Raw genomic sequence first — 21,578 nt, 5'->3', positions numbered from 1 at the left:
GAATTCTGGTTGTTAGTATGTGAAAAGGGAAAGGTTAATTCCACTGCCCACCACCCTTTTCATTAAAAGTAGGTGAAGAAGCTGATGCTTATGACCCCCTCCCCCAACCTGGCCCAGCACTCTAGGAAGTTAGTAGTTGCCCTTTTTGTTTTCCTTCTCACTTAAAGATGAGTAGAATAAATAGGAAGACTTCATATGCTTTGCTGAAGCTAGGCATTGGTTCTATTGTGGCTCCATTAGTTTTTGGGTGAGTATAAGTAAATGACAGCAGGGGTTAGTGGGACAAACTTGTAGTCCTGGTGCTTGTAAAGGTGAAGTGAGAGGGCCACAGATCAAGGCCAGCCTGGGCTATTTTCTCTTGACTGTTCTTTGTTCGTTTATGGACTTGTAAGGAGTCTTTACTTATGTGTTAATGTTACATGAATTCAAGTTAAATACTTAGAGCTGTAATACCTTGTTTATAGATGAGGAAATTGAACCAGAGAGATTAAACAATTTTCTCCAAATCACATAGCAATTAGAGGCACAGGTGAGATTGAACTCTTGCCAGTTATGTCTGTGAGTCTGCACTAATCACGTTATATTGTTTCTCTTGTTCAGGTAGAGGAAAATGGAAGACCTCCTCTTACTCAGATTCTTTATACTCAGAACTTTGCCCTAAAACTGAAGTTTCCTTTAGGAGCAGGTAGTCTCATTAGTTGAGTTGATTTTTCCTGCCCTTTTGACTTCAGATTCAGAACCTAGGTGAAGGTCTTTTATAGATTCTATAGAAGAGTAGTTTTAGATACTAGTAGTAACATCTGGTATAGCTGCAGAATAGTGTATATTATATATGAAAAATATGATTCTTTTAAACTAAAACTAGTCTAAATTTTATGAGCTACAACTTAACAGGGACTCAACACAACAAGCTAATAAAGATTGTAGACGATTTTGATGTTTGAAACATTGACTTCCGTGAACTAGATTACTAAAGTAACTAGAATTACATTTGAAAAGAAATTCCTTTAAAACTGTTAAAATCCTGAGTGTGTGTGTGTTTCTGGAGTTCAGATTGAAGTTGAAAGTGAGAAGATAAAAATTGAGGCTAATAGAACAGGCCCAAAGAAACATAGGTCCCATGGTTTTCCTTATTTGCAATAACTAACAGAAAAGGTCAAAAGCTATGTACATATGACCATATAAGATGATGTTAAGTGAAATGAACCCCAAGATAGGGACACACTGTTTTTTACTTTCTTGCTATTGTTTTTATCGTGTGTATAATATGTATTATATGATTTTTTGTTTCTTTTATATGTTCTTCCCCCATGGTATAACCCTTGTTTTCACTGTATTTGATTCCCGTGCCCTGCATCTTATATATACATTCTAATTTGGGGAGGGGAAGAGAAATAACAAAATGCTGAAATAAGGATACAGGTTGACCCATTGTAACAATGAGATGTACAAGATACTATGTTGGGGGGGAGTTGGGGAGGGAAGGGATAATAGGGGAAAAAGAAAGGAGTTAACAATGCTCGATAGAAAATGGACTCATTACCTTACTCATCTAACTGTAACCCCTCTGTACGGTATTTTTACAATAAAAAACATTTCAGAAATTTTTACTGAAATGACCTTTACAGTTACCACAACCCCTTTAGCTCAGTCCTCTCATTTATGAATTCATTGTTTTGATGACAGTATATCTACAAAATTTTGGTTAGATTCTCCCATCCTTTAAAGTTGAAGGAGTGATCAATTTTTATTGCTTTTACAATTGTATTGTGGTAGAACTTACTTTTCTTCAAAACATGGTTCCATTTTACTGTAACATATTTCATGACTGGGAAACAACCTAAGTTTGTTGTCCCTGGTAGAAATAAGTTTCTGCTACTCTATATGCTTGTGTAACAGTCTTGTGTAACAGTTTTAGAAATACAGTTTTTATCAAAAAATTGATCCTAATAGAAAAAGTGAAATGGATCTTTATATGTATGAGTTGCCCATTAAAATTATTTGTTTTGAAATTCTTAGGTATTAGTTGACCAAAAAAGGCATTTTCCCATGTTCATTGTTTTTCCTGGGGGAAATAGAGTGGGCAGATTTTCTTACTATTTTGCAATAGAGTTTGAACTTTCTTTTTCTGTTACAGTAGGTTTAGTGTAAAATATACTTGACTGTATTCCTGGCTATAACCAAATATACACTATCTGAATTTTTTCAGATTGATTATTTTAGTGGTGAGGACTAAACTTTCTGTATGCTAAGCATGTTCTCTGTGTTCTGTTATTTTAAATGTGAGTTATATTTCTTGAGTAAAAAATGTGAATATATGCAAGATTTAAGTATATCTGTTAATAATGTAGTTTTAATCTGGAAAGATGAGCAGATACACATTTTTTCTTTACTGTTCAGAAGATGATAAAAGTTCTAACTGTAGTAATCTTTGATAAAATTACAATTAGCTTTCTCTTACAAAAGACAGTCATTTTTCTCTTTCCCTTCCCATTCTTTTCCTCTCCACTCATCCTCTACCTTTCTTTACCTCTTTTTCTCTAGAACTTAAAATTATTGAAATATAGCCTATGTTTTATACACTTTGTATACTTGAAATGTCCTTGAAAACTTGATAATACCTAGGTAGTTTAAATATTTAAGTACTAAAGATTGCATTGCCTAGTCTTGTTCAGTTACCACTCGAGTTTTTTTTTCTTCTACTTTTTAAAAAGTATTTGCTGTCATTATAGAGGTGATGTTCAGAGGGGTTAGAGTTTCATAAGTTAGGTAATGAGTACATTTTTTTTTTGGACAATGTCACCCCTTCCTCTCTCCAAGTTTTTCTCTCCCATCCCCACCTATAAGTTGTATAGTTCATTTTCAATGTAGTAGGTTTTTTTGAATAAGTATTAAAATAAATGGCATATACTACATTTGAATACTGAATCATTCAGCTGTTATGGTTTGTTCTTGGGAAGCTCCCTATTGAGTTTGTAGTATAAATAGAGAAATAACCTACTTTTTTATCTAGCTTCTCACCCCTCATGAAACAATTTTTTCGAGTTAGTCACACTTTTTCCTTTTACTTAGGTTGATAAGAAATTTAAACCTTTGATGCCATATTCTCAATTTCAGAACACCTTGCCACCAAGCAAGTTGGCCCGAGTTTTAAATAGGCCTGAGAAGAAGGCAGGTGTATGTAATCTAACATAGTCTTTGAGACTATAGAATTGAGTATATCCTTCTAATGTTAAAATTTATTGTGGACTCAGAAAGCTGACGAAGCAATTAGAGTACATTCTAAGTACACAAGGTAGAAAGTATTTAACATACTACACAGGAAAGGAATAGTCATAACCTTTGGGTGAAGCTGGAGTCTTTATTAAGTGTTATCCATTAGTTTTTATGATGCTGGAAATGGGTATTTTTTAATATCTTGCTTTCTGATAGATTATTAATAAGAGTGAACACCTCTTTTTGGCATGCAGAAATGATTTAATCTGCATGATTTAAAATGATTTAAACTTTGTCTTCAATAAAGATGATTAAAACTTCAGGGAACCAGTACTTGATTTAATGCAATATGGTAAAACCTCAAAAAACCCTGGTTATTTTGTTGCCTCCAACTCTTAGGAGAATGAGAGAAAAGTTAGGCAAGAAGTTATTTTACATTTTACTTTATTCTTATTTTTTGTGCCAGTACTAAGACTTGAACTCAGAGTCTCATGCTCTCACTTAGCTTATTCACAAAGCTGGTGCTCTACTTCTTGCACCACACCTCTAATTTTGCCTTTTTGCTGGTTAGTCGAGATAAGAGTCTCACAGACTTGCCTTCCCAGGCTGGCTTTGAACCGTGATCCTTACATTTCAGTCTCCTCAGTGGGTAGGATTACAGACAGAAGCCACTAGTGGCTGGCTTCTGTATAGGTTTATTATAATTTCTATATGGCTTTTGGTAGGTACACTTTCAGGTGAGTCTCCAGTGCCTCATACTGCGTTATGCAGCAGTCACTGGCGACTGCAGTGGCCCTTAGTATTTCTCTGTTCTATGTATTTACTGATTTATTTTTTGTCGGTAGTGGGGCTTGAACTCTGGACCTGGGCACTGTCTCTGAGCTCTTCAGCTCAAGGCAAGTGCTCTACCACTTGACCCAAAGCACCACTTCTGGTTTTCTGGTGATTAATTGGAGATAAGAGTCTCATGGACTTTTCTGCCTGGGCTGGCTTTGGACCACAATCCTCAGATCTGAGTCTCCTGAGTAGCTAGGATTACGGACATGAGCCACCGGTGCCCGGTTATTTCTCTGTTCTTGAAAGGCTCAGAGGAGAAAGGTCTAAAAGTTTAAAAATAGTTTTCAGTAACAAGTTGAAATCATTGATTTTATTATTTAGTTTGAGTTAATTTCAGAAATTTAATTGGTTTCCTTCCTTGGCATTTGATTTCATTGTGAATAATAAAGCTTGTGGAGAAGATAGTTTTCAAAAAGGAAGAATGCTAGTTCTTTGAGAGCTTAATGTGCAACTATGTTCTATTTGGTGTTCGAGGTGGTAGCATTATAAGTGAATTAGCAGGTGGTTAGTGCATATATATATATATAGATATATATATATATAGATATATATATAGATATATATATCTATCTATATATATATAGATATATATATCTATATATATATCTCTATATATATATATATATATATATATATATCTCTATATATATCTATATATATATATATATATATATATAGATATATCTATATATCTATATATATCTATATATATCTATATATATATCTATATATATATATAGATATATATATATAGATATATATCTATATATAGATAGATATATAGATATATATAACTTAGGGTTTTTTTTTCTTTTTGGGTGCCGCCCCTAATCTTTGCTTTCCTTTCTCTCTCTCTCTCTCTCTCTCTCTCTCTCTCTCTCCCTCCCCCTCCCCCTTCCCCTTCCTCTCCCTTTCTTTTTTCTTTCTTTTTCTTTCTCTCTCTCTCTCATTCTCTCTTTCTTTCTCTCGTTCGTTCATTCTGCTAGCACTCTACCACTTGAGCTACAGTTTTACTTCTAGCTTTTTTGGCAGTTAATTAGAGATAAGAGTTTCACAGATTTTCCTGTCAGGGCAGGCTTTGAACCATGATCTTCAGATTTCAGCCCCCTGAGTAGCTTGGATTAAAGGCATGAGCCACCATCCAGCTAGTTTCTTAGTTTTCATAGAGCACAAAGGTTGAGATTTTAATTATAAGCAGTAAAATTTGCAGAGAGAAGAGGTTAGCAGATAGATCAGATTCCTAGACATAAGCATTTTATACTGTAAGAGATAGGATTGGTTTTTGTATTTGCTTTTATAATCTTAGTTTTACTAAGACTGTGACAGGTAGAAATATATATTTATAAATATATATTTATAAATATGTACAACAAGCAGTGTTACTAATGAAAAGATTACTAAGACTTTGATTTGTGAGACTACTTAGTTTTTGCCTCATTTCTACTAAACAACCTGAGTGATTTGGGGAATAAAGGCCTTAGCCTTTGTTTTCTCATCTGTCCAGTCAGGGAGTTGAGTTTGTGATCTGTCAGATCACAAAGATCATGATTCTGGGTTTTGTTTGTTTGTTTGTTGTTTTTTTGTCGGTCATGGGGCTTGAACTCGGCCTAGGTGCTGCCCCTCAGCTCTTCAGCTCAAGGCTAGCGCTCTACCACTTAAGCCACAGAACCACTTCTAGTTTTCTGGTGGTTTATTGGAAATAAGAGTTTCACGGACTTTTCTGCCCGGGCTGGCTTTGAACCACAATCCTAAGATCTCAGCCTCCTGAGTAGCTAGTATTATAGGTGTGAGCCACTGGCGCCCAGCTGAGGTTCTTAAATGTGTTGCTTAAACTCAGAATATTGTATCTATTGATGTGTATTCAACTCGAATACATCTCACCACCATCCCCCTCCCCCCGCCCCCTCCCCCCCCCACTTAGAATAGTAGTATAAGAACAGCAGAAGTTTTTTGCTGGAAGATGGCATTAGGACATGAGAGGATAAAGAGTTAATGGGGGAGAGACAGAATGGAGCAAGGGGTGGGATGCAAAGTGTGGCTGTGAGTGGTGGTCATGGTGCTGGGTGGTGCAATGGGGTCTTTGCCAGGAGAGAGTGGTGAGCCCACTTTCCCTATCTCATTTTACTTTAGGTTCTGGTCAACTGAGAAATGAATCCTTGTCTGTGTATGGCAAGTGAAAAGAGGAAATTTGTCTCAGGCTGAGGATGATTCATTCAGGGGAAGCAGAGGGGAGAAAGCCCAATTAAAAAATACCTCAGAGCTGGGAATGTGGCTTAGGGGTAGAACACTTGCCTAGCATGCATGAAGCCCTGGGTTCTATTCCTCAGTAACACATAAACAGAAAACGCCCCAAGTAGCGCTGTGGCTCAAGTGATAGAGTATTAGCCTTGAGTTAAAGAGGTACAGGGACAGTGCCCAGGCCCTGAGTTCAAGCCCCAGGACTGGCAAAAAAATAAAAATAAATAATAAAACAAAACCCCAAAACTCAGTTGGAAAGCTGTTCCCTTCCATTTGAGTGAAAATATGAGACATTTAGTAGTAATAATAGGGTTCCTGAATACCAGATGGAGAAATGTAGGATAATGATACTCTCTTGCCTTTCTCTACTTGGTAGAAATGGTGAGAAATCAAGGCAGATACTGTTGAGGAGAATGGTACTCATACATGCCTTATAAATGATCTTAGGGCTTTGGTGAACATATTTGCCTCACTGTCAGGGTCCTTTGGTTTTGAGGTAGTTGTACTTCCTTTATAGTCTTTAATCCATGTACTTGGGGCCTACCTGTGGAGAAATAAGGGAGGTGAACTTCCTTACATCTGTGCTGCTAGATGCTTTTCAAAAATGGCACACATTTCATATTAAAACATTTCCTTGCTGAATAATGATAGATGAAAAATAAGTTTTAAGCTAAATATTTTAATGTTTATAAGTAAAAAATTACTTATTCATATAAAAATATTTAGTCTTATGTGATTTTTACATACTTTCAGTTTATTTTTTGGTTTCAATAGAACAAGTTGAAATCATCGCAGAAGGATAAAGTTCGTCAGTTTATGATCTTCACACAATCTAGTGAAAAAACAGCAGTAAGTTGTCTTTCTCAAAATGACTGGAAGTTAGATGTTGCAACAGATAATTTTTTCCAAAATCCTGAACTTTATATACGAGAAAGCGTAAAAGGATCATTGGACAGGAAGAAGTTAGAACAACTATACAATAGATACAAAGGTGAGTGTTTGTAACTTTAAATATTTTGATCAGGTTTTCCAAAGTTATGGGCTTGGGAGAAATGAACCTACTATGTAGAATATATATTGAGTAGTGTGCCCAGCACCCTTGTAGATTTCGAAATTATTTCAAGAGGTCTGAGAGGAGAAATGATTTCCTCTTCACCAACATATCTTCCTGATCCCCTTATTATTATCTCTTTTTTTTCCTCTTTCATTGTCCAATTTAAAAATGGGAGGTGGTGGCCCATTTTTACAAAAGTCAGCTTAACCAGATTTTAAGAAAATTTGCACACTTTTATTTTTTGGCTGGTCGTGGGCCTTGAACTCAGAGCTTGGGCACCGTCCCTGAGTTTCTTTATGCAAGGTTAATGTTCTACCACTTAAGCCACAGCTCTGCTTCTGGCATTTTGTTGGTTAATTGGAGGTAAGAGTCTCATGGACTTTATTGTCTGGACTGGCTTTAAAGGGTAGCCTCAGATCTCAGCCTCCTGAGTAGCTAGGAATATAGGCATGAGCCACTGGTACCTGGCTTCACAGTGACTTTTTTTTGGGGGGGGGGGTCCAGTCGTGGAGCCTGAATTCTGGGCCTGGGCACTGTCACTCAGCTCTTCAGCTCAAGGCTAGCGCTCTACCACTTGAGCCACAGCACCACTTCCGGCTTTTTTCTTTTTGCTTATGTGGTGCTGAGGAATTGAACCCAGGGCCTCGAGCATGCAAGGCAAGCACTCTACCACTGAGCCACCTTCCCAGTCCCACAGTGACTTTTTTTTTTAAAGTATTATAAAGCAACATCTACTCTAAAAGGTAAACAAGGTTGAGGATGTAGCTCAATTTGTAGAATGCTTGCCTATTATGCATAAGGCACTGGGAAAGAACTCCACAGCACTCAAAGAAAGGCAGGCAGGCAGGCAGTACATTATACATGAAAAAAGAGACTGGGGATGTAGCTCACTGGTAGAGCCACTTGGCTAGTTTGTGTAGGGCTGTAGGTGATAGGGGAAGATTATAGTTACATTATCTTTTTCTTGCTTATTCTTCAGAGATAATTAGTATTTAGTAGCTTGGTATGGATCCTTCCATGTCTTTCATGTTTATAGAGAAATACATGGAGAAAATTACATTTTTTTTCCTCTAATAGGATTGTATTATATGCTAACTTATGCTCCAAAGTTAAAAGATGTGCTTTTAAAAAAATGGAAAGGAGAGAGAGAGACAGAGAGACAGACAGAGACAGAGACAGACAGGCCAGAGATTGTGATAATAGATTAAAGCCAGAGGCTTGCTTGTTCATTCCAGAGAAGCACTGTACCACTTAGCTACACTCTAGCTCAATGTATTTGTTTATTATTGGTAAAATTATTGCCAGATTGGTTTTAGGAAGGTTTAGTAAATCATGTTTGATAATAGTATGAGAATGCTTCTATTTTCTTATACAGTTTCTATTTTCGTATACAGTTTTCCTGTGGTAAATAAACATTTTTTTCTTTAAATAGCAGATGTTTATATTATTGAAACTAAACTACTTAGTTTTTCTCTGATAGTTTTAAAAAGTGATTGTAATGGTAAAATGAACTTCAAGATAAAAAGAATTTCTGTATTTTAAGACTACTAACTTAAAATGTCTCTTAAAATATGGATATGTTCAATCAGAACTTCTCATCCCCTACATAGGAATGTTTGATTTCTGGAATATGTACAAATCTGGGACTTTTTCATATGGATAAATGAGAGTTTTAGAAATGTATCCATCTGCATATACATCCTCTTGTTCATTTTAATAATGCTGTGTAGAAGGCAAAATGATTTTAGCTATTATAAGGGGAGATCGGCTATTAGTGTAATATTGTCACATGTCTTTGCTATATATTTTAAAATGGAAAATAAAGCATTGCCTTTAAAATTTAAGAATGTACCATAATAAAATATGCCACTAATTTGATATTGTATTATTTTTAAAGATCCTCAAGATGAAAATAAAATTGGAATAGATGGTATACAGCAGTTCTGTGATGACCTGGCACTTGATCCAGCCAGCATTAGTGTGTTGATCATTGCATGGAAGTTCAGAGCAGCAACACAGTGTGAGTTCTCCAAACAGGAGTTCATGGATGGCATGACAGAACTAGGGTGAGTATATGACTGCTATAGGAAATTAGACTCAAGACTATGAGGATAGGAATTGGACTGTCATCAGTTCTTAAATGTAATTTAATTTTCTACTGGCCCACAAATGAGTGAACATTCTAGTTCTCATGTGAAGTAGTTTTCTGGGTTTGTCAAGTATCTATAAAATTATTACAGCCTACTAAGTTTGGTGTTATTCACATCACTTGTTTCTAAGAGAGGATCATGAGAAAGTTAATACTGTATGCATTAATGGATATTAATGGGTTTAATATGGAAAAGTGAAATGAACAAGTTTAATGAAGTTTTTTCTTAATGTAAGGCTGTGTAGGATGGATTGATAAAGTGAAGACACCTTAGAAGTTATAATTGCAATTTGTCCCAATTGTGACTTGAGAACTGATTTATTGGATATGTATTTGGGTAAATAGATTGAAAAGTCATGAGTGGAGGTTTTACTTTGACCTTTAGTTGTCTGTTTTTAATGAGATTGCAGAAGTGTGTATGTAGGTATCAGGCAATCTTCTGTTTTTAGTGGGTTGCTGTTGAATAATAATAGCTAACATTAGTTGGCCAATATTTTAGTAACCATGCTGAGTGCTTTACTAAACTACATATTCACAAGTTTGTGAGTATTAAGGTACAAAGAAATTATAAAATGTAATATTAGAGCCAGGATTGCAGTCTGGATTCTGCTGCTTGAACTTGAGGACATTGTAATCAGTCAGCGTCCGCTCAAGGAAAATAAAAAGACACACTGGTCATTTGACCTGGGAAAATTTAACTTATTTGTTTTGCAGTGCTGGAGATTAAACCCAGGATCTCACAAGTACTCTACCATTGAGCTCCATCTACCCTAGCCCTGGCTAGGGGAAATTTAATTATGTGTTGTACTATGCAAAAGGAAATTCTTAAGATGTAACAGGTAGCAGTAACTATAGTCATCCCTTGGACTGAATAAAATGAAGAAACCAGGAAGGAATTTAGAAACTAGAGAGTTGCCAGTGAGGCTGAGATCCAGTTCTTGTAGGAGGGAGGGAGGGTAGAAGTGTTGGGAGGCTCAGTTGATATTTATTATACTTTATACATAAAAAAAGAAGTAAATTTCCAAGAGGAACATTTACTCATCTAAAGCAAGATACTGTGTTTCTAGTTAGTTTAGGAGCTGGGCATGTGATTAACTACTAAGTAAGCAGTTATCTCTTGCAGTTTAAACTGATAATTGTAAAGCTGATTATTATATATTTTATCAGTGTGTTGACAGTTCAGTGAATTATGTATTTAAAAGTAATAATCTATTTTTCAAAGTAATTATTTCTAACATTTTATCATTTCAAATCTCTTCTTCAGGGCTGGGAAGGTGGCTCAGTGGTAGAGCGCTTGCCTTGTATGCCTGAGGCCCTAGGTTCGATTCCCCAGCACCACATAAGCAAAAAGAAAAAAAGCCGGAAGTGGTGCTGTAGCTCAAGTGGTAGAGTGCTAGCCTTGAGCTGAAGAGCTGAGGGACAGTGCCCAGGCCCAGAGTTTAGGCCCCACGACTGGACCCAAAAAAAAAAAAAAAAACAAAATCTCTTCTTCAGCTATGCCCTTACACTAATTCCCCCTTAATCTCTGGTCTTGCTTTTTGAAGCTTTAGAGACTTATGACCAACTGTGATCCCAGATTATTAGCTGGAAAATTGCAGAATATAGACAACTCATCAGTTTTAAGTTGTTCATTGTTCTGAGTAGTATGGTAAATTTTTGTACCACCTGCCGGTCCTGTCTGGGATGTGTGTCTTCCCTTTGTCCAGCTTATCCAAACTGTAGATATTACTTACCCATTAGGCACTTAGTAATTTTTAGTTACCAGATCAACTGCTTATGTTCAAGCTGAAAACTGCTTCCTTTAAGTGAAAAGGTATAAGATATTTTGAGATAGAGCACATTTATGTAAGAGTTTTTTGTAGTATATTGTTACAATTTTTTTATTAACATTGTTAATCTCTTACTGTGCCTTACTTATAAATTAAACTTTTACATGTATATAGTATAGGAGAAAGTATAGCATATATATGGTTTAGTATTATCCAAGGCTTTAGTCATTTACTGTGGGTCTTGGAACATATGCTCTGTGGATAATGGGGACTCCTTTACTATTTATGTAAATATAAGAAGATAAAATTCTATATGATTTTTTAAAAAAAAGTTCTAGGAAATATAAACTTTCATTGGAAAAAAATCTAAGTTTTAAATTTATAGTGAGAAGTTAACCTTTTATAAACTTAATTTTGTAATATAGATGTGACAGCATAGAAAAACTAAAGGCCCAAATACCCAAGATGGAACAAGAATTGAAAGAACCAGGACGATTTAAGGATTTTTACCAGTTTACTTTTAATTTTGCAAAGAATCCAGGACAAAAAGGATTAGGTAAGACTATTTAAAAATTATATTTGGTGTTCAGATATATTTAAATACATTAATAGTATTGCCTTTGTAGAAGCATGTTTTGCATATAAACTCATTATGAAAATGCCAGTTTATTGGAAAGCATTGAGAAGCATGGGACTTCAGTCAGAAGATACAGGGCTACTCTGGGTACCATAGGTGAACCACTGATTTTTTTTTTTTACATAAAAACTATAAATACAGAAAATAAACAGTTGTTAATTTTCCACTGATATTTTTATATATGCTTTTATTCATAGATGATCCTTTAAAATAAAATGGTAAGATTTCTCAATCACAGAATACCATATAACTTTATTTTTTTAATTTGGAAACTAGAATAAAGACAAAATGATTATTAGTCATAAATCCTATTCAGAAATAACTGATGATAATAGAATCACTTAAGGATCTCACTTTGTTTAGATCAGTACTTTATACAGAAAAGATGCAGTATAATTACAAATTTCCTAAAATGATAATACAATCTAAATGAACATGGGGGTGAGGGGGGAGAAGGGAAGGGGAAACAAAGGAGGAGGCAACAATGCTTGATAAGAAATGTACTCATTGGAAGTGGCATTGTGGCTCAAGCAGTAGAGCGCTTGCCTTGAGCTGAAGAGTGCAAGGAAAGCGCCCAAGCCCAGAGTTCAAGCCCCATGACTAACCAAAGAAAAAAAAAAAGAAAAGAAATGTACTCATTATCTTGCCCATCTAATTGTAACTCCTCTGTACGGTATTTTCACAATTAAAAAAAAGAAAAAAAATGAACATAAGGGTTTTAGAAAAAGGGAGAAATGACTCTAAAATGCTTTCAGGGCAAGGTGACATGAACTAAAGGATTTAGTATTTTACTGGATAAGGGAACAGAAAAGATGTCCTCTGAGGATAGTTATAAATGAGGATCTAACATCTCAGAAACATGCTTAGATACTTTGTGAAAGAGAGGTGTTGGTTTGATTTTACTGGGAATGTTCATTTGGAGATGAAATTGGTGAGCTACAAAGAGGCTAATAACTGTAGGCTGCTTTTAGAAATGGGATAAAAAGGTTTAAATTGGAATTTGAGGGAAATGAAGACCCCCTGGTTAATCCTTCCAATCAAAGATTTTGATGTTGCTGTGATTTCTGCTAAATGCGAAATTGCAATATGCATGGCAGTTTACTAATGCTTCGTGTCCATTATACCAGAAACTGAATAATTTTATGAGTTAATTGAGTACCAGGTATGTAGTAAGAAAGAGCAGTCATTTTTTATCCTTAATGAGAAACTTAGGCATAAGGTTAAATGATTTGGAATGATGGAAGTGAATTTTGAGTCAAGGGCCTCATACATATTAGGCTAGAGCTCTACCACTGAGCTGCACCCCCTGATATTACATTTTTTTGAAGGTATAGTAGTTGGACAGACTAATTGGGTTCCTTGTACTAATTCTTAGTTATATTTTAGATGAAGTGGGGAACAGTATTGAGAAAAAGATTATATGACTAGGGGTTATATCAAAGCAGTTGAAAGAGAAGGGCTATGTATACTATTTGTAATTGTGAGTTACCCTAAAGTGGGAGTAAACATGATGGAATCAAGATTTTTGAATATTCCTAAAGCAAAATTTTGAATGCAACTTCCTTCTGGACTGATTGCTTTAGAGGTTGGATTTTACTTTTTATTTTTATTTCTAGTCAACACAGAGTAGTTGCATATATTTATGAGGGATAGTGTGACATTTAAAGAGGTGTACAGTGTGTAATGATCAGATCAGGATGGGTTTTTATTTTATAGGAAAAATCCTCATTTTGCGGACAAAATAAGCTGAGATATCTAGGGCAAGTTTCCATTATATGTAGCCATCAGTTGAGAGAGAGAGAGAGAGAGAGTGTGTGTGTGTGTGTGTTTTCTTTAGTTTCCTCTATCCTACAAATTAAAAAGCCCTTGAATTTGTATTCAAAGAACATTGGGTGCTGGTGGCTCATGTTTGTAATCCTAGCAACTTCGGAGGCTGAGATCTGAGGATCATGGTTAAAAGCTGCCAGGGCAGGAAGTCTGTGAGACTCTTATCTCCATTTTATCACCAGAAAAATGAGATGTGGTGCTGTGGTTTCTGTGGTAGAGTGCTAGCCTTGAGCTGAAGAGCTGAGGGACAGCTCCAGGCCCAGAGTTCAAGCCCCATGACTGTCCCCCTCCCCCCCAAAAAAGAACACTGTGGTAGGGTACCAGTGCTTGGGCCTACTTAGGCTGAGCTCTGAGGATTGTGGTTCAAAGCAAAGAGAGGAAAGTCCACGAGACTCTTAATCTCCAGTTAACTACCAAAAAATAGAAGTGGAACTGTGGCTCAAGGGTTAGAGTTCTAGGCTTGAGAAAGAAATAAAAAATCCAAACAACTTAGGATAGCTCAAGTGTTAGAGCACTAGCTTTGAGAAATTAAAACAAAAAAACAAAAAAAAACAACTACAACTTAGGGCGAGCGCCCAGGCCCTTAGTTCAAGTCCCACAACTGGTGTGTGTGTGTGTATGTGTCTCTCTCTTCTCTCCCCTTCCCCTCCCCTCCTTATTCCTCTCCCTTTCTTCCTTCTCCTGTCTCTCCCCCTTCCTCCCTCCCTCCCTCCCCTCTCTGTCTCACTCTCACACAGAATGGTGTGATATTTAAAATGTAACACTATTTTTATAAGATTAAACAATGTTGTGAATGTCAAATTGATTTAAAGAAACTGAATCTATTTGTTATTTATAATTTTACTCCTTATACGGGAGGACAAAAGAAAATGGTGTTTTAGTGAATAAAATAGTTTTGATTTTGAATCTGGTTTTTTATTGTACCATGAAAGTAAATGACCCCATCCCTCAGTTCTGGGGGGCCTTGCATTCTCTTGACTTGCTGGCCTTGCTGGGTTTTTTTTATTGTACCATGAAAGTAAATGACCTGACCCCTCAGTTCTGGGGGGCCTTGCATTCTCTTGATTTGCTGGCCTTGCTGGCATTCTGCCACTTGAATTTTGCCTGTAGCCTAGCTTTTTGCTGGTTATTTTGGAGATGAAGACTTTTCTGTCTGGGCTAGCTTCCAACCATGATCCTTGAGATTGCAACCTTCTAAGTAGCTGGAATTAAAGGCATAAGCCACTGACAGCTACGATTAAGTTTTCTTTCTTTCTTTTTTTTTTTTGGGGTCGGTCATGGGGCCTGAATTCTGGGCCTGGGTGCTGTCCCTCAGCTCTTCAGCTGTAGACTAGCGCTCTACCACTTGGGCCTTAGCCCCACTTCTGGCGTTTTCTGCTTATGTGGTGCTGAGGAATGGAACCGAGGGTCTCCTGCATGCAAAGCAAACGCTCTACGAATGAGCCACCTTCCCAACCCCAAAGTTTTTTGTTTTTTGTTTTTTTGGGTCCGGTCATGGGGCCTGAACTCTGGGCCTGGGCGCTGTCCCTCAGCTCTTCAACTCAAGGCTAGCGCTCTACCACTTGAGCCACTGTGCCACTTCCGGCTTTTTTCTTTTTGCTTATGTGGTGCTGAGGAATTGAACCCAGGGCCTCAGGCATGCAAGGCAAGTGCTCTACCACTGAGCTACCTTCCCAGCCCCTAACCCTAAAATTTTTATAACTATTGGATATATTAATATGATGTTAAATTGGAATTTTAGATTACAGAAAAAGTTTAAAATTATATTTAAAATAACTTACTTAAAAATTGTATTCTAGTATTGTGCTTTAGAAAATTGAAATACTGTTTAGTAGTTATAGAATTTCTTTTCTGAAAGATAAGGAGAAACATGGTAAATTTTATGTGTATTTAGCCACAAACAATATGAAGAGTGGACTCTGATACAGAAATAGCTTTGGTTACTAGTAATGTTTCCACATTGATTTTTCAATTAGAAAAATGTACCACACTATAGCAAGATGTTAGAATTGCTGGGAACTGAGATGGAAAGAAAAGAAGTCTATGAGAGGGGGGGACAAAAAAGAAGGGGAAAGTAGAAGTAATAGAAGACATGGTCTTTCTTTATTTTGCATTAATGTTAAGTGTTAGGAAAAGTTATGACTTATTTGATGAGCTCAATTAAAAAGAAAATTTCCTTGGCAATCTCTTTTTTTGCCAGTCCTGGGGCTTGAGCTCAGGATCTTGGCACAGTCCCTGGGCTTCTTTTGCTCAAGGCTAATGCTCTATCACTTGAGCAATAGCACCACTTCCGGCTTTTTCTGTGTATGTGGTACTGAGGAATCAAACCCAGGGCTTCATGCATGCTAGACAAGCACTCTACCACAAAGCCACATTCCCAGCCCTTGACAATCTTTCTAAAGGTTCTCGGGGCTCTTAAATGACAAGATTTGGCTGAAAGAAGGCCTTAGTAGAAGAGGTGAGGCCCAAAGAAATTGGCAAAGAGTGACAGTGACAACATTAGTTTGTTAGTAAAGAGCCGTGCTAAATTACGAGTACTGTTGTTTTCCCGCTTTTTATATAACTAGTCTCTCGCTTATGGATCCCAGGATCTTCTACATGCTAGTCAAGGGCTGTGTAATAAATCTACACCTACTGCCCAATAATCATTTATTTTTGACACCAGAATAGAGTGCTTCTTCTACCACTATCTTCTTTAGATACCTATCATTTCTGTGGTGATTTGAACCTTGAAGTTGGAAGAGATTTCTTAAGTCCTCTATCAAATCTATAACCCACCCAAAGTAGCAACCTTAACTAATAATTCTCATTTAACTTTCAAACAAACAGGGACTGAACACACTTTGTCTTAAGACGTTCTATTCTCACAAAAATTTACTTATAACATGGTTCTTTCTTCCTGCGATTATATCTTTGTCTTTATAACTTCCATCCTTGTTCTTATTTGTCCACTAGTGCAGCATAGAGAAAGTCTAACCACTTAAAGATCACTATCACTCATCTTTTGTCTTTTTTTTCTAGGTCAGCATTCCAATTTAACCTTTTAATTTGAAGAGATGTTTATTACTCTTATATACACATTTCTAGTTTGTTGGTTTCTTTCAGAATAGAGCACTGAAAGTTGAACAGTATTCCAGAAGGAAGCTGTTTAAAGCAGAACACTAGGTTTTGGTTTTGGTTTTTTTTTAATTTTCTTTTGCACTAGCCCTAAAATTTGAGCACAGGGACCGAGCACTGTGTCCTTGAGCATTTTTGCTCAAAGCTAGTGCTTTTAACACGTAAGAGTCTCATGAACTTAGTTGCTCGGGTTGGCTTCAAACTGCAATTCTCATATCTCAGCCTCCTGGGTATAAGCCACTGGAGCCTGGCTGTTAATTCTTTTAAGTTGGTCAAAGATTATATTTGTTCTTAGCAACCATGTCATTTTAAGAGCCATATTGAATCTTTGTTAGAGTAAAAGCTTTAGATTGTTTTCTTAGGAATTGTAGTTCAGGTAAAATATTATACCCATGAAGTGTATTTAAATATTTTAGCATTATTTGTTAAACATTACTTTAAAGTTAGTCACAGTGATACATAGCTGTAAAAGGCTGCACTCAAGAAGTTGAGGCAGGAGGATTTTGAGTTCAGGGCCAGCTTATGTAACATAAAAGTTCCAGGCCAGGGGCTGGGAAGGTGGCTCAGTGGTAGAGTGCTTACCTTGCATGCCTGAGGCCCTGGGTTCGATTCCCCAGCACCACATAAACAAAGCTGGAAGTGGCGCTGTGGCTCAAGCTGAAGAGCACTGGCCTTGAGCTGAAGAGCTGAGGGACAGCGCCTAGGCCCAGAGTTCAGGTCCACGACCGGCCAAAAAAAAAAAAAAAAAAAGTTCCAGGCCAGTCTGGTCTCCATAGTGAGACCCTAACTTGAAGAAACATTAATGTTTAGAAATAATTTACAGTATTATAAAGAATATTTTCACGTGAACATTACAACTTGGAGAGGAATGGGAGAGTAGGGATAGTGGGAGAAAAATGAAGGAGTGGGTAGCAATGTTTGACAAGAAATGTACTCGTTACCTTATGTAGCGTAACTCCTCTGTATATAGCACCTTTATAACAAATAAAATTTAAAAAAAATGCAAAAACCCCAAAAGAATATTTTCTTTTTTTTTTGGTCTGGTCATGGGCTTTTGAGCTTAAGTGACAAATCATTATCCTCTCCATCATATAGGTAAACTCACAGCTAGAGATATTGACTTAGTAACATCACATCACTTAATGATTAGTGAGACTAGATCTCAGGTCTTAGGAGTATATTCTGTATGCTTTTTGTTGTGGTAACTAGAAGTATTTCAAAATAAGACATTGTCAATAGGTTTTTAATAATGATTCCCTTTGCTTTAGTGACTTGGTAACACTTTATTTCCCCCAGGGACTATTAATTCATTTCCATGTTTATCCCATACTGGATTGTTTTCATGAAGGTCCTATGTTGCCATTGTTAATTTCATGAAGGTCCTACATTGCCATTGTTAATTTTGTTTGAATGAATAACATGGGTGGGCTGGGTGCTCAAATAGTAGAGTGCTCAGCAATAGCTTGACTGCGGATGAGAAAATTAAGAGAATGACATTGGAAAAAAATGGAATACAAAAAATAACAGTACAAAAATGATGCTGGATATTTCTCTGCTTGTATTTTAGCTTACTATAAAAATTAAAGGATTCATTCTACAAGCATCTCAGTTCTAGGCAATACTTTTTTGTTGTTGTTGTTGTTTTCTGGTGGTTAATTGGAGATAAAGAGTTTCACGGACATTCCTGCCCATGCTGGCTTTTGAACCATGATCCTCAGATCTCAGTGTCCTGAGGAGCTAGGATTATAGCCATGAGCCACCACTCCTGGCCTTAGATAATACTCTTATTAAATTCTGTTACTGAATTCCCCTTCCAACAGTGCTTCAGAACATATCATAATTTAAAAAATAACTTTCTATTTAAGTCATTTGTCGGGCTTGAACTCTGGGCCTGGGCGTTGTTCTTCAGCTCTTCAGTTCAAGGCCAGCACTCTACCACTTGAACCACAGCACCACTTCCGGTTTTCTGGTGGTTTATTGGAGATAAGAGTCTCATGGACTTTTCTGCAGGTTTTGAACTGCCATCCTCAGATCTCAGTCTCCAGAGTAGCTAGGATTACAGGCGTGAGTCACCAACACCTGGCTTGGGGGTGGCTCATGCCTGTAATCCTAGCTACTCAGGAGACTGAGATCTGAGGATCAGCGATTCAAAGCCAGCCCGGGCAGGAAAGTTTGTGAAACTCTTATCTCCAATAAACCGCCAGAAAACCGGAAGTGGTGCTGTAGCTCAAGTGGTAAAGCGTTAGCCTTGAGCTGAAGAGCTGAGGGACAGCGCCCAGGCCCAGAGTTCAAGGCCCATGACTGACCAAAAAAAAAAAAAAAATATATATATATATATATATTTAAGCATGAATAAAATATTTACTAGGCAATCTTGTGAATATTATCATTTATAATACATTCATATTACATAATATGTATATTACATGAATCTTTACAACAGCTCAATGAGGCTAAGTATTGTTATCCTTATTTAACTTGAATTGGAGAGGTCAACTTGATCAGAGGGTAACATCACTGGGGGGGGAGAGAAAAAGGCTTTTAAGAAACTAAAATTCATGTTCCAAGCTACTGTATTGAACCTCTTTTCTCTGTCACTCAGACACTGCTATCTAACAAGATACTTTTCTTGTAGTTGTGTGTCAATTGTCATTTTATCCTTGTACAGTTTAATCTCATATATAATCTTATACATGTCAGCTTAGTTATAAGTTACCAATCTGAGCCCTTTATTTTATTTTTTTGTCAATCATGGGGCTTGAACTCAGCCTAAGCGCTGTCCTTCAGCTCTTCAGCTATAGGTGGAGAAAAGATAGATTTAGAAGGTATTTAAGAAGAGAAGGAGTTTTCTCCAATGTGTCTCAGTACCTTTAACAGGGCATGTAGACATTTGTGGGGGTTTTGGTAGTCATAATGACTGAGGGCTTATTTCTAGCATTTAGGGATGCTGAATGTCCTATTGTGCATAGGATATTTCTTCACAATAAGAAATTGTTTTTCAGTGCAGGAGGATAGTAGCATTTATTGAGAGAAAGGAATATGGAGGTAAGATTGTAGTAAGTTCAGTTTGAGCCCAGGCATTTGTTGTTTGTGGGTACCTAGTGAATAAATACCATAAAAAGGTAGCCATGAGTTTAGGAAATATAGACATAAATATCCTATTTAGGTGTTGTTGAGGTGTTGGATATGAAATACAAAAAAAAAAGTTTGAAGGTCTGTTATAGGATGTAGAAGTAGATGTTATTAATATACATTGTTACAGAACACCAGTAAAATAAATAGAAGCTGAAGGAAATGATATTGTTACCTGGGAAGTTCACTCCATTCTTTCAAATAGGATGGAGAGACAAAAGAAGGTCCTAAATGTATTTGGTAGCCAGAAGGGTCCTTCTGGGATTAGTTCAGTAGGGTGGGTGACAGAGGAGGAAATTTGGTAATAGTATTTATGGCTGTGTAGGAGGTGAGGAGAGGGCAGCAAGTAAATATAGACTGTAAGTTCTCTTTTTACCCTCTGAACTTTCAAACAACATATATGTATACTCCAGTTGACAAATGGACATTTGTAGATAATGTCATAATTTGTAGGTATCTGAGTATTTCATTTTGTTACTTTATAAAAATAGCGGAAGAAAAAAATGGAAACACTAGTAATCTTAGTACTTCCTGTATTTGAAGTGTGGGCAAACTACTAATAGCAAATCCTCTGTCTCATTGGAATATTTACTGCACTCAAACCAGGTATATGTTGAGTTTATAGAAAAAAGAACAGAATTAAAAAATAGTATTAGCAAATTGGAAGGAATATTGAATATTGTAGAGCTTTAAAATAAAATAGGGCCAGATGCCAGTAGCTCACACCTGTAATCCTATCTACTAAGAAGGCTGAAATCTGAGGATTGCAGTTTGAAGCCAGCTCACTTATAAGAATGACTCTTCTTTCCTCATAATTTGATTTGTGGCTTAAGTGGTAGAGTTCTAGCATTGAGTAATAAAGCTCAGGGACAGTGCCCAAGCCCAGAGTTCAAGCCCCAGAACTGGCATAAAAAAATCAAAGAAACATAGGAATTTGTGCCTTTTTTTTTTTTTTTTGGTCGTGGGGCTTGAACTCTGGGCTTGGGCACTGTCCCTGAGCTCTTCAGCTCAAGGCCAGCTACCGCTTGAGCCACAGAGCCACTTCCAGTTTTCTAGTGGTTTATTGGCGATAACAGTCTCAAGGACTTTCCTGCCCGGGCTGGCTTTGAAAGGAGATCCTTAGATCTCAGCCTCCTGAGTAGCTAGGATTACAGGCGTGAGCCACCGGTGCCCTGCTGTGCCGTATTTTTTTTTAATTGTGAAAATACTGTACAATTACATTGGCAAGATAATGAGTAAATTTCTTATCAAGCATTGTAGCCTCCTCCTTTGTTTCCCCTTCCCATCCCATCCTCCCCCCCACCCAAACCTCCCCCCTCAACCAAAGTTGTAAAGTTCATTTTTGACATAAAGACTTGTACGTCTCATTGTTGCAATGGGTCCACCGGTATCCCTATTTAAACAATTTGTTTTTTCCCTTTTCCTCCACAAATTATAACAACATCGAATACAGTGGAAAGACTTGGAAAAAATTATATTAAGTGAAGTAAGCCAGGCCTAAAGAAACATAGATCCTAAGGATACAGGTGGACCTGTTGCAACAATGAGAAGTACAAGTTGTCATGTCCAAAACGAGTTTTACAACGTCGGTGCGGGGGGGGG

General features: G+C 36.9%; 1 protein-coding gene across 2 annotated transcripts in view; it reads left to right on the top strand.

Annotated features, from left to right (window-relative positions):
- The window catches only part of Dcun1d1 (DCN1, defective in cullin neddylation 1, domain containing 1), a 42,007-nt gene that overhangs the window by 6,657 nt on the left and 13,772 nt on the right, over positions 1-21,578 (top strand). For both annotated transcript variants that reach the window (XM_013033058.1, XM_013033059.1), the window contains exons 3-5: positions 7,066-7,282; positions 9,243-9,411; positions 11,689-11,819. In XM_013033058.1, the coding sequence (XP_012888512.1) occupies positions 7,066-7,282; positions 9,243-9,411; positions 11,689-11,819 (517 nt within the window). The remainder of the gene's footprint in view (positions 1-7,065; positions 7,283-9,242; positions 9,412-11,688; positions 11,820-21,578) is intronic.

The sequence above is a fragment of the Dipodomys ordii genome, unplaced genomic scaffold (genome assembly GCF_000151885.1).
Source record: "Dipodomys ordii isolate 6190 unplaced genomic scaffold, Dord_2.0 Scaffold162, whole genome shotgun sequence".
In the NCBI taxonomy this organism is placed as follows: domain Eukaryota; kingdom Metazoa; phylum Chordata; class Mammalia; order Rodentia; family Heteromyidae; genus Dipodomys; species Dipodomys ordii.
The sequence above is the reverse complement of the archived record's forward strand: the minus strand, read 5'-3'. Positions and strand labels throughout refer to the sequence as shown.